Below are 12,785 nucleotides of genomic sequence, written 5' to 3' on the forward strand. Positions count from 1 at the left end.
GGTTGGGTGAGGAGACTGGGTGGGCTGTGGAGGTGAGGGGTGATGGCCCCTTGATGCGGGGGTTCTGCCGGTCCGGCGGGTGGCCCGGCACAAGGGCGTCAGAGACACTCACCTCCTGCTCCGCCAGGGCGCAGGTTCCGTCAGAGCCCGCCGACGTGCCAGGGCCAGGGGCCTGAGGAGGCGCTTCCGGAAGACCCGCCCCTTTCCGTTACCAGGCCCGCCCCCCCGAGCTGGCCTCTTGTTCTCATTGGCTAATATTCTGGAGAGGAAGGGGCGGAGCCTCCAGCACATGGCTGCGCCCACCGGGCTGCTCCGGAGTTCCAGCCTCGAGGTCTCATTGGCTGTGTCCAGAGTCGAAGGGGCGGGGCCACCGGAGGCTGGTCCCTCGTCTCGTCTTGTCGCGGGAGACTTGCAGGCTCCGGTGGAGGAGGGGCTAAGGAGGGGCGTAGAGCTGCAAGGAGAGGGCGCTCCCTGCGCTGCTCCCTGTTCTGATAGTTGCGTTCCTCCTCTTGGCTTTTTGAGGGTAAGATCGTGCGCGGCCCTGTTCGCTGGACCGCTGTGTCGGCGGTGTCCAGGCAGCACTTGGCACAGCAGGTGCTAATAAACATCTGTTCAACGAATAGCTGGATGCCTGAATATTGACAGGCTTCACAACTTCCACATCGTCATTGTGGCATCTGTCTTAACAGAAGAGGAAGCCGAGGCTCGGGGAGATGAGGCAGGCAGGCCCAGGTACTAGTACATGCAGCTGAGCGTGCAAAGCCTCAAAAACCAGGTCTGCGAGGTGCCGCTGGCCTCCAGGCGGCAGGAGCACAAACCACCAAGCAGGGACCGGGGAGAGAGAAGCCCTGCCTGCCCGTCGAGAGGCTGCCCATAGGGCTGCGGTCGGGAGGAGGCCAGAGAGACCGCTCGGGCCTCCGTAAGCCAGTCCAGGGAGCTCAGCCTTTAGACGGGATGGACACCTTAGAAGGGTGGTAGGCGGAGCGGTGACATGGTGAAGAGGCCTCTCTGGCTGCTGGAGGGAGGCTAGAGAGGGAGTTGGCTGTTGCTGAATTTTGGATGAGTAATGATGGAGATGTGGACAGGGCAGGTGGTGGTCACCGTGGAAGGAAGTAAAGCCATTTAGAAAGTACACTTGATGGTTTGTAATGTGGCAAGTTCAGAAGGAAGGAAGGAATTGGTTACTGGTTAGAGGGTGATGCCACTGGCTGAGATGGGGAAGTGGGGGAGAGAAGCCCATTTGGAAGATAGTTAACCTCGTAAACAGCTTGTGTTTGAAATTCCTAAACTGGGACCCACTGAGTTTTCTCTCAGGAATTCTGATCCTTAGCAGACTGATTGCAGAGCAGAAAAAACAACTAGAGTTGAGCTAGATCGCCTGGGCACAGAATGAGTCCTTGCCTATCTATTGAGGAGTCTGCTGCCTGGGCCATACACCCTCCTCAAGCTGCCACCTTCCTGTCCCTTCCCACCTGTGAGCCACCCTGCATACTTCCTTCACTCTGCCATTTGCTTAGACTGCCCAGAAAAACATGAATCAGGAATAACGCAATGAAGGCGGCTTCAGGAGAAGTTTACCAGGCTGAGGAAGGGCACAGGATTCCGGGCAGACGGTTCAGTGAAGGAAAGGCCAACTTTAGGGGAGAGTATGTTGGGCTCAGGGTTCTTGGGGAGTGACAGGGGAGACTCAGAGATCAGTTGAGCTGGGATGTGAGGGGCCTGGAGTACCCTGCCCCGCAGAGGGAGGTGGACTGTCTCAAACACCCTGTAGAACCCAGGCCCAGGATGGGCTCTCAGGACGCCCAGAGATGCCAGTCTGATCTGCCCATGCCCTTGTGCTTCTGAAACTGGTAACTGTTCACCAAATGTTTCCTTTATATCCCGGGCACACAGCTAGACTGTATTTCCCAGCCTCCCTTGCAATGTGAGTCCTGGTTAGAGGGATGTAGATGGAAGTGCTTTGTGTCACCCAGGCCATGTCCATAAAAGCCTCCCATGAGTGACCCTCTGTCTTGCCCTATGTACCTGCTAGAGGTTGAGCCCAAGGCAACTTGGGAGTGACCCGAGGAAGTCAGGGAGGGCTGTCGGCACATGCCTTTGAATAATGTCTGGAGCAGAGTCTGTCTCAGCCAACTGAGCAGGAATTAAACTTCTATTGAGATTTCAGGGTGTATCTGTTGTGACCAACTTTAACTAGTACAGATCTGCAAAACCATGGGGCACAAGGACCTTGTTTGGGTCTGATGGGTGCTCACCAGAGGTTTATACCCTAGTTGTGCACAATGGTTTCTCTTATTTTAACCCAGAACAGGTCAGATAACTTTAGCTGAATTTTACCATTAATTAAAAGCCAGCTGATAAAAACTCTGCTCACTATTGCTCTCCCAGGGCTGGGCAAGCTGATGTGCCCAGAAGCCCACCCAAATGAACATTTCCCCAGGGTAGGTTACACAGGCACCGGAAAGGCAGAGGTGTGGGAAGAAAGCTCTGCTATGGAAGGTAACATTTTGTGAGCACAGGTGTACTTTTATAAACCTCTCAGGGAGACTCCCAAGAGGTTAGGAGCCTCTGCCCTGGGGTCCTCCCATGCACTTTCAGGGTTTTAACTTCCTTCAAAGCTGTTACCAGGAGCCTAGATCTTAGCTTTTTAAAATATTTTATTTTTAATCCTGACCTGAGGATATTTTTTCCATTGATTTTTAGAGAGAAAAATAAAAGGGAGGGAAGAGGAGGAGAGGGGAGGGGGGGAACATTGATGTGAGGGACCGGGGTTGGGATCAAACCTGCTACCGAAGTACATGCCCTTAACCAAGAATTGAGAGACCCTTTAGTCTTTGGGCCAACGCTCTAACCCAGCCGTGGGCAAACTACGGCCCGCGGGCTGGATCCGGCCCGTTTGAAATGAATAAAACTAAAAAAAAAAAAAAGGTCGTACCCTTTTATGTAATGATGTTTACTTTGAATTTATATTAGTTCACACAAACACTCCATCCATGCTTTTGTTCCGGCCCTCCGGTCCAGTTTAAGAACCCATTGTGGCCCTCAAGTCAAAAAGTTTGCCCACCCCTGCTCTAACCACTGGGAAAAACTGGCCAGGGTGATTTCCTTAGCTTTTACTTTATTTTTCAAGAATCCATGAATATTTCCTTTTAAAAAATATATTTTTTATTGATTTTTTACAGAGAGGAAGGGAGAGGGATAGAGAGAAATATCGATGAGAGAGAAACATCCATCAGCTGCCTCCTGCACACCCCCTACTGGGGATGTGCCCGAAACCAAGGTATATGCCATTGACCGGAATTGAACCCGGGACCCTTCAGACCAAAGGCCAACACTCTATCTGCTGAGCCAATATTTCTTATGGACATGTCAAATTCAACATTTAAAGAAACCTCATTTAATCATTCAATTACCCAAAAGAGAAAACATGAATTATCTTCAGTGTCACCCTATCAGGTTTATCAGTCTTACCTTTGATGGTCTTGGCTTCCTGATCCTCAGTTCGTTTGAGTTCTGTCATTTCTCCCAACTCTGCCGCCACCATGAGCAGTACCCTCTGAGAGTCCTTGCTTCTTATCCTTACTGCACCCCACTTTGTTCTAATATCCCCATTAGCCAGAGAAATTCCCATTAAAATTTAGGACTGATTATGTCACCTCTGCTCTAACCGCAGCGGCTTCCCCCATCATTCAAGGAAGCTGGAGTCCCGCCTATGAGCTCCTTGATTCCCCACTCCACCTGTCCCCTCCTGCTCTTCCCTCCCCAACTCCACCCCAGCCACAGCCTCCAGTATTGCCTCTCTATTGTAGCAGGCACCACCCACCTGGGAGCCCTGGCTCCTGCTGTCCCCGAAGCTAGGAATCTCTGCCCTCAGTACCTACATGGCTCGTGCCCTCATCTCCTTGCCTTTGCCACTTGTCCCCCTCCCCCATTTCTCCTCTCCCCTTACTTACTTTTCTCTTTAGCACTTATTACTCTCTGACTTGCTATGTAACTTATCCTTCTTGGTGACTGCCTGTCTCCTTACTAGACCAAGTCCCACAGGGAGGGGTACTGTCTGTATTTGGCTCACTGCTGTAGCTCAGTGCCTAGCACACTGTGATACTCAGCAGGCACCTGCTACATGGATTATTCCAAAAGCCCCCTGGTCTCCCTGCCAGCCACTCCATCCCCTGACCCATGCCTGCCTCACCTAGCGGTGAATTCCACGGGGGTAGGTGGTGCCTTGTTCACCACTGAATCCCCAGCACAGAGCCAAGTTGGTGGCGGGTGTTCCATAGACACTGGGCTCATCAGAGCAGGCCCAGGACTATACCTCATTCACTGAGGGTTTTCAGCACCTACAGAATGCTGACATTTGGATTCACTCAAGCATGCAGCAATAGTAATGGAGTGCCTACTCATACCTGCTCTTTTTTATGTAATTTATGATTTTTTGAGAGAGAGAAACATCAATTTGTTTTTCTACTTATCTATCTACGCACTCATGGTGGCTTCTTATATGTTCCCTGACCAGAGATCCAACCCGTAACCTTGCTGTCCTGGGACAACATCCTAACCAACGGAGCCACCCAGCCAGGGCTACTTGTACTTTCCATAAAAATTATTTTTTATTTTTAATGTTGCTTTAATAGAGAAGCTGACCTGAGGGAAGCCGCATATGTTGCTGCAGACTATCCTGTGTGCCTCATGGGCATGACCCCCTGACCTCAGGCCTGGCCACAGCACTGAGGGGAGGCCTAGGCCCCACGAGGATGTGCTCGAAGTCAGAGGGTGCAGAGGGTTGTGGAGGCACGCCTGTGCAGAGGAAGCAGGCGGCCTCACTCCCCAGCAGACAAACAGAAGTGAACTCAGGGAACAGGTGAAAGTTCTGAAGCCATAATTTATTCCAAGTGCACAGAGGGTGTGGACAGTGACCTCAGCAGAGACACACATTTCCAAGCAGGTCAAAGCCGTTCAGTCTCCCAGCCTCAGCCCCTCCCTTGCTACCTCTCTGGCCTGAGCTGGGGCAGGGGAGAGCCTCCTAGTTCCCACACAAAACACAGGAACCTAAGGGCTCAGGGAGGATCCCACAGCCTTATCTTTATTAGTATCTAGCAAGAAAAAATCAAAAGTCCCTCCCTGCTCCAACCAACCCCACCTCCACCCGGTGGGTCCTCAGGGAGCAGTGTCTGCCTGGGGAACGCCCGCCGCCAGAGCTGTCCTTGGAGCCTGGGCACCTGTGCATGGCAACCCCTGGGGCCTGCCAGCTGACCACAGGCCCACTCCTCCACACGTGGGGACGGAAGGGCAGCTGGCACTTCCCCAGTCCTCAGCTGTCAGCCTTGGACACTTTGAAAAGATCAGCGATGTCCAGCAGAGCTTGGCGGATGTGGTTCCCAAAGCGCTGGGCGTTCTGTGGGAGCCAAGACTCAGACCCTCTGTCTCCACCAAAGAGGACTCTCCCTAGCCAGGCAGGGCCCAGGGTGGTGCCCCCTCCTCAGGGATGAGTGGGAGCAGGAGACTCACCGTCTCTGAGCTGGAGAACTTGCTGGAGATGTGGAAGAAGATGGTGTTCTCACCCGCGATCATGTAGGAAACCCCATAGCCGTCATCCGCCACCTGAGGCAGCACCGGGATGAAGAAGAGGTAAGCTAGACTGAGCGTCCGAGGCCGAGCTGAGGCTGCCTGGGAATCCCCACAAGATTCCCAGGGGGGCCCACACCAGATGCTGCATTTTCACTTTTCCTGAGGTCAGGACCACACTTAGGAAACAGCGTGAAAACCAAGAGCTTCCTCCTCTCCCCCAACCCCCCATCCAGGATCTCAGCTTCCCTCAGGAGGCTCCAGGTCACCGCCTCACTCCGCAGGTGTCTCTAGAACCCTGACTGACTAGCCCAGTGAGCGTCTCAGCGGGAGAGCTGTACGCAGAAGGGAAGCCGGCCGGCGTGGTCCTGCTCCAGAGGGGTCCCCGGCACCTGTTCCCACACAGGGCAGGGCCATGGCTGTGTTCCTGATCTGGTCTGACCTTGAGGCCCTGCAATCCCCACTGAAACCCCAGGGCCAGGTTCTATCCACTCATCCCCCTTCAAGGTCACTTACTGGGCCAAAGCCGCCACCAGCGCCCAGATGATTGGGGTACTTTTTTGGGTCAAACATGCCGATCTGGAATTGAGCAGTCTGGCTGGTGGAGAGGCGCCAGGGTTCAGAAAGCACCTGCAACGGGAGGCTGCAGCCTTCAGAGACCTGTGCTCAGTGCACACCTGCTGACAGGTGTTATCTGAGCACCTGCATGAGCCAGGCACTGTCCTGGCTGAGAGAGCAGGAGGAACACGGTGCAGGACCTCCCTGACCGCTGCCCCACCCCCATCAGTTCTCACCATCACAACATCTGCACAAAACAGCTGCCCCTCCCGCCCCTCTGCCTCCCCTCCTCCACCTGTTCCCCCATCGGTTCTGCCTCCGCCCCTCCCACCTGTCCCCCCACCGCTTCTGCCTCCCCTCCTCCACCTGTTCCCCCATCGGCTCTGCCTCCCCTCCTCCACCTGTTCCCCCATCGGTTCTGCCTCCCCTCCTCCACCTGTTCCCCCATCGGTTCTGCCTCCCCTCCTGCTGTCTGGACGCTGGAGGTCCTTCCACAGGAACACGCTGCCAGCTTGATTCCCCTTAGCTTCTTCACTTTCCTCAGGGGCACCCGTCACCCCGGACATGCCACACGTTCGTCTGTCCATCCCCCTCACAACACCACCAACCCCATGCTCGGTGCCAGGACCACAGGCCTGGGAGGTGTGGAGCGGGAAGCCTGGCCCAGCCCTCCAGGAGGCCTGGGGACAGGGGACACACCCATCAACAGAACTGACCTCAGCCAGGAAAGGGGAGCTGACCCCCAGGTACTTGGAGACCACGTACAGGCAGAAGAGGTGCCTGTCGATGCCAGCCCCCGTCATGGCCAGGCGGTACAAGTTCTGGTGCTTCTCTGAGGCTTTCCGGAAGAGATTCTGGAGGTCTGCTTTCTGGGGGCAGAAGGGAAGCAGTGAGCAGCCCTGATCCTCTAGGTAGCATGAGGCAGAGGCGGGGGGTGTCACCTCACTGTGTGGCCAGGGGGGCTCACCGTGTGGGACCCCTGCACCATGGCCTTGACGAAGGCTGTGGACTCGTTGGTGCAGGAACGAACAGTCTCGGTCCGTCCTTCCCGGAACAGTCTGGTCATCGAAGCTTCGTAGGTCAGGCAGAGCTTGCCCTTGTCCTGGGAAACACGGAGGGGTGAGCCTAGCAGGTTGCGCCCGGCGCTGCCTGCACGGTGCCAGCCCGAGGGCCCCTACCCGGAAGTGAGCCAGCTGCAGGGCGATCTGCACGAAGGCATCGGGACTGGTCCGGCACTTCTTGATGAGGCCTTTGCCGAAGGGGAAGAACTGGAAGCAGTACAGCTCCACGTCGTCGGCCAGCGCCTTGGCCACCTGGTAGGAGCTCTCAATGGCCGCCTGGCACTGCGGAGACACAGGAGGGTCAGGAGGCTGTGCTGGGCGGTCTCAGGGCTCTCAACACCTTCGGGGGGAGAGAGGTACTGACACGTGCCCCATGAACACCAGGCTCATCCCTCACAGCTTCTCTAACCACCACTAGCCCCGGATGTCCGTTCACCCTGTGGCCAATCTGGACTGGAGAGCTCTGCCACACCCACTGGGGCTGGGCTGGAGGGGAGGGGGCCGCAGAGCATCCAGGTACTTGTCACTCTCCCATGCCTGTCCCCATATCTTCTGGGCCTACGCACCCGCTCAGGAATGTCCCACTGCAGCCGCTGAGGCGGCGTCAGTGTGAGGTTTGGTTTGCCCACGCAGTGCCCAGTCTCCGTGTAGCCCAGGTGGAAGATGTCAGTGCCCAGAGCAAACTGCAGGGAGAAGGTCGGGCTCAGAGCCGTCCTCGGCCCCTGATGTCCCCCACAGCCTGCCCCACAGGACTCCTCTCTGGCCTGTTACCTCCCAGAGGTGCCCCATGACAGGGGCGTCTGCCCACGAGTGTTCTGTGTTGAGGCCCAACTGGGCATTCTTGAAGGCCACAAGGGTGAAGGACTTGTCGAACCACCTGCGGGAACAGCAGATGCGGTGACGACAGAGGCTGGGGGAGGCTTGGCTGCAGCGGGGCGGGGCTGTACCTGTTGTAGCAGTTGCCGTGCAGCAGGGCCTTGCCGTAGAGGCTGAGGCTGGCCTCGTTGTCGGGGTCATAGCTGTGAGACTCCTCGTCCAAGACCACAAAGAAGGCGGCGCGCTCAATGGCATCCAGAGCAGCCCTGTTCTTGCCGGAGCTGAAGAAGGTCTGGCGCGCCTGTGCCCACTCCGCTCTGGGGGGAGAGCAGGTGAGTGCAGGGCCAGTTGGGCCAGGGACGAGGGCACCACCCAGGACCTGGCTGGGCCTGGAGCTGAGCATGGTGGGCTGCCAGGCTGTCCCAGAAGGTGTCCCTGCCCCCTCTGCAACCCCTTGCTGCCCCCCAGTTAGAGGTTATGGCAGCCACGCCGCTGCCATGGCCACCAATGCCCTCACCACTGCGGGCGCAGTTTGCACAGGGGATGCTGTGCCTGGCGCGCCTCTTCCTCGGTCATGCCTCTGGCTCCAAGTCCTGGGGTGGGGCCACTCAGGCCGCAGACAGGGTACCGCCCGCCCCGGACCTGGCTGTGACTGGGCCAAGCCCCTCTCCCCAGGAAGACATGCCACTGGGATACCTTCCGCCGGCAGTGAGGGCCGCCAGCCGCTCCTCCCCGGGCTGGGGCGGGGAGGGGTCGTCCAGGATCCTCTGGAACTGCAGCTCCAGGTCCCGGGGCTTGAGCAGGTTGGAGCCCTTGAGCAGGTTGGAGCCCTCGTAGAGCCACACCTTGAAAAAGCGGCCCTTGTGGTAGACGGCCACGTGCCTGCTTTCGTTGAAGTGCTGCAGCACGTCTGTGACAGAGCCAGGGCGTGGGCAGGTAGCACCTCCCTGCCCGCAGCCCTGGGTGGGGCCCACCCACCATGAGCCTTCTGTGGCCCATGTGGCTCCTGCTGAGCCAGGCCTCCGTCAGGGCTTCCCTCCCTCCCTCCACCAGGGCCCGTGCTGGCTGCTCCCATGCCTCTCGTTTATGCCAACAACAGTCCTCAGAGGCATTTCACAGAAGAGGAAACCAAGCTCGAGGAAACAACACAGACTCCCAGTGTCAGAAGCGCAGGCTGCTGCTCCTGTCCCTGCCAAACCCTGCGAGCTGCCCTCCCTGTCAGTCAAGGGCAGCAGCACCCCTTTGGGTGTTCCTCACTCAGGAGGCCTGCCCTGCACGGGAGCCTTGCAGCGGGGACTCGGGGTCCCAGCTCTAGCGTCATGCCTGTAAGCAGCAGGCGGCTCATTTTGGTAAAAAAACTGGCCATCTTGACAGTTACACCCCGAGACAGCGGGGGTGCTGGTGACAAGCAGGTGGCAGGACCTAGCCGTGGCGGCCCATAGCCGGGCGGGAAGGGGCTCTCCCTGATGGCCTCACCACAGACGCTGTGGCCATACCTGTCTCCTTGCCCGGGATCCGCGTGGTGTTGAACATCCTCTCCATCTGGTTGGAGCACATGGGCACGATGCCCAGTGCCATCACCTAGGAGGGAGGCACAGCATGGCTAAGACAAGGCCTCCTCTCCCTTCAGCCCTCGACCCCAACACAACTCACAGGCTTGATGTCCTCGCGGTCCAGCTTGCGGCGGTATGTGATCATGGCGTGAACGATGTTTCCCAGGCGGGCAGCCTGCACGTCCGTGTTCTTGATGAGCACAAAGTCCTGCGAGAGAGAGCCGAGGCTGCAGGGCAGGGGCAGCGTGACAGGTGTGCGGTGCCACCTGGTTTCCCTGCTCGTGGCCTGGGGGATCTTGTCCCCTTTCCCCAGTCCATCCTGTGCGCACTGTCAGGTGAACCTGCCAAAGATGAGATGCCCACCTGACCCCGTCACTCCTCGGCCCCAGCTCTGACCTGAGCTGTTTTCCCATAACCTATTTGCTTGTGTTTTTTTAGTTTGCCGTGAGAAAGGGGCCCACCACTAAAAACAAAACAAAACAAAACAAAACATAAACAGCTTAAAACCTCAGGTACAGATGAGTTGTGTGTGAGTTTCTGGGAGGACAGGTGTGGGGAGGAAGGGAAGGACAGCATGCGACTCAGAATGAGCTGTGGCCTAGCCTGTGTGGCTCAGCGGTTGAGCATCATCCCATGCACCAAGAGGTCACAGGTTCGATTCCTGGTCAGGGCATGGGTTGCGGGCTCGATCCCCAGTAGGGGGTGTGCAGGAGGCAGCCTATTGATGTTGATGTTTCTCTCTCATCTAAGTTTCTATCTCTCTCCCTCTCCCTTCTTCTCTAAAACCAATAAAAACATATTTTTAGAAGGTGAGCCCTGGACAGTGGGAGAGCACTGAGGGCACATGGCTGTGTGCACAGGCCGGTGCTGGGGTGGGACAAGGGCTAGTCATGCAACATAGGGGCCAGTGTGGCCTCCCAAGTGCTGAGAGCATCAGCTCTGGATCCACAGATGCCACGCAAGCCTGTCCAAGGGACTCCCTGGTAATGGCACCACGGCCAGGAGGCCACTGAGGGAACCCAGGAAGGAAGTGACGGCGAAGTGAGCCCGAGGGACCCTGCGAGGGGCTGCTGGATCCTCCAGACCCTCAGTATCCCATCGCCCCTCAGTTGCTTCCTGACTATTCTCCGAGGGCCTTCCCATCTTCCCTTTCCTTCAGGCCTCACCCCAGGATCCCCCCTTGTCTGCGGAAAGGGCCACCGGGGCTCAGGACACGTGGCTGCCTCTTACCATCGCATAATAGTTGCTGTTCACCATGAGGGGGTTCCTGCCTCGAAGGTAGATGTACTCTTCCCACCAGTCGCTCACCTGCGGGTGGGTGCGAGGTTAGGGCTGGGGTAGAGGGCAGGTTGCAGGCAGCCAGGATATGAAGGGGGTGAGAGTAAGCCCAGAAGGGAACTCACATAGTTAGTTGCCCACCACGACTTGAGTACCAGATACTTCTGCAGCCTGGGGGCAGTCTTGTCCTGGAATTCCTTGGCTAGTATCTCCATGCGCTGATACTTCTTGTCATCCAACAAGGGCCGCACAGACTCCAGGTACTATCGAGCCAGGTTACTGTCAGTGTGGGGGCCAGACAGCAGTGGCTGCTTCTGTCCAACCCTGTTCTGACCCAGCCCCAAATCCACTCTTTGAAGGGGACAAGTCCCAAGTCCAGCCTACCCTGCCCACCATGATGCCTGACACAGGCCCTTACCCGTTGAATGGTGGCTTGCACGCTGGGCACGGGAAGCTTGGGCAGGGACGTCTGAAAGCTGTACAGCATGGGCCGCCCACTGGACAGAAGGCGGACACAGGCCTGGGGGTGCAGAGCAGAGTGTGTTGGGCTGGGAACCAGGGGAAAGAATGGAAACAAACTAGCCAACACCTGAGGAGCTGAGTCCCAAGCTCTCAGAACTAGGACAAACCCATGTGCAGGCACTGGTGCCCCCTGCCTGTCCCCTCCAGCTCAGGGCCCCAAAGGGGGCGCCCAGGTCTCAGACCAGATGCCTGAAGCCCTCCACCACTTCTGCTCACCGCCCAGACTTTGGTGCTGCGGCTGGTCTGGCCATGCATCTCAAACATCCACCCATGGTAGGAGAGCAGCAGCTTCAGGGTTTGGCGGAAGAAGAAGATGCCCACGATCCAGACCCCCGTGGAGAAGATGGCCATGCTGACCACTGCCCGTGTCTGTGGGGTCTGGTAGGGGATATACCTGTCGCAGGAGGGGAGAGGGGAAAGGACTGCAGGGGGTGCACGGAGGCCAGCCTCAGGGGAATTCTAACCCTGCACCCTCCACCGCTGTGAACCATTTCGGGGGAGGCACCTTCCTGGGCACACTCACAACTAAGTGCAACACACACACACACACACGGACTAGGGACTGAGATGATGGTGGCCCAGGGGAGGGCTGCTCCTGCAGCCTCTAGTTGCCATTGCCCTGTGCCTGCCCAGCTGAGGAACCCTGGCTTTGAGGCTCACCCAGCCTCTTTTGTGGCCCTGCTCCTCACCTCTCGGGGAGGTGTTTCTGGATGTAATAGACCAGCCCATTGGAGATGTCCACATTGCAGTAGGAAGAACCCACTGTTGCCATGACGACAGCCAGCCAGCTGGTAGGGCTGCCGGGATACACACCCCTAAGGATGCCATTCTGTGGAGCAGAAACAGGCATGCTTACCGGCAAGCAAGCACCTGTGAGGTCCTGGTCTTCGCCTGGGTTTTCTCCTTTGGTCACCTGCTGTGTTCTTACTACTTCACGCCTGGTTTTCCCTTTCTCCACACCCCCATACCTGCAGCACCCGGTTACTCAGCACCTGATGCCGCTTCTTGCACACCTGTCTCCCCTCCACACCTTGAGCACACCTCTGGTTTCTGCACTGCTAGAGCCTGTTCCTCAGCAGAACTGCCAGCCAAGCTTGGGGTGGAGGACCTTGACTACAGAGCAGCAGCTGACGCCTGGCCCCGCCTCTACAAGGCTCTGTTCTGCACCTGCTGGCAGGAATAGGCCAGGAGACCACCGGGGCGCACCTTGATGCGAATCAGGCGTTTCTTCCAGGCGTTGATCTCAGTCAGGTAGAGGTGTTTCAGGGCCTCCCGACTGAGCCGGAAGTCGAACCCATCTGGGGTCACAGTGAACTGGAAGGCCACAGCCTGGTGCGCTTCCGCCATCCTGGGGGTTGGCTGGCACCTGGGAGGGAGCAGAAAGGTGTTGGGGTGGGCTCAGGTCTGCCCCACCCCCAGCCTGCCCCTGCCC

At 57.5% G+C, this 12,785-nt stretch overlaps 1 protein-coding gene across 2 annotated transcripts in view; it reads right to left on the minus strand.

Annotated features, from left to right (window-relative positions):
- Positions 1-4,862: 4,862 nt before the first annotated feature.
- Positions 4,863-12,785, minus strand: part of CPT1B (carnitine palmitoyltransferase 1B) — a 9,179-nt gene continuing 1,256 nt past the window's right edge. For both annotated transcript variants that reach the window (XM_006771091.2, XM_006771090.2), the window contains exons 2-19: positions 12,560-12,719; positions 12,043-12,182; positions 11,570-11,747; positions 11,250-11,351; positions 10,957-11,094; positions 10,784-10,861; positions 9,654-9,761; positions 9,497-9,581; positions 8,697-8,910; positions 8,132-8,317; positions 7,956-8,061; positions 7,751-7,867; positions 7,302-7,466; positions 7,091-7,225; positions 6,840-6,992; positions 6,082-6,195; positions 5,509-5,601; positions 4,863-5,395 (exon numbers count right to left, since the gene is read on the minus strand). In XM_006771091.2, the coding sequence (XP_006771154.1) occupies positions 5,312-5,395; positions 5,509-5,601; positions 6,082-6,195; positions 6,840-6,992; positions 7,091-7,225; positions 7,302-7,466; positions 7,751-7,867; positions 7,956-8,061; positions 8,132-8,317; positions 8,697-8,910; positions 9,497-9,581; positions 9,654-9,761; positions 10,784-10,861; positions 10,957-11,094; positions 11,250-11,351; positions 11,570-11,747; positions 12,043-12,182; positions 12,560-12,700 (2,337 nt within the window). In that variant the 5' untranslated portion in view covers positions 12,701-12,719 and the 3' untranslated portion in view covers positions 4,863-5,311. The remainder of the gene's footprint in view (positions 5,396-5,508; positions 5,602-6,081; positions 6,196-6,839; positions 6,993-7,090; positions 7,226-7,301; positions 7,467-7,750; positions 7,868-7,955; positions 8,062-8,131; positions 8,318-8,696; positions 8,911-9,496; positions 9,582-9,653; positions 9,762-10,783; positions 10,862-10,956; positions 11,095-11,249; positions 11,352-11,569; positions 11,748-12,042; positions 12,183-12,559; positions 12,720-12,785) is intronic.

Source organism: Myotis davidii, unplaced genomic scaffold (assembly GCF_000327345.1).
Source record: "Myotis davidii unplaced genomic scaffold, ASM32734v1 scaffold845, whole genome shotgun sequence".
Taxonomy (NCBI): Eukaryota; Metazoa; Chordata; class Mammalia; order Chiroptera; family Vespertilionidae; genus Myotis; species Myotis davidii.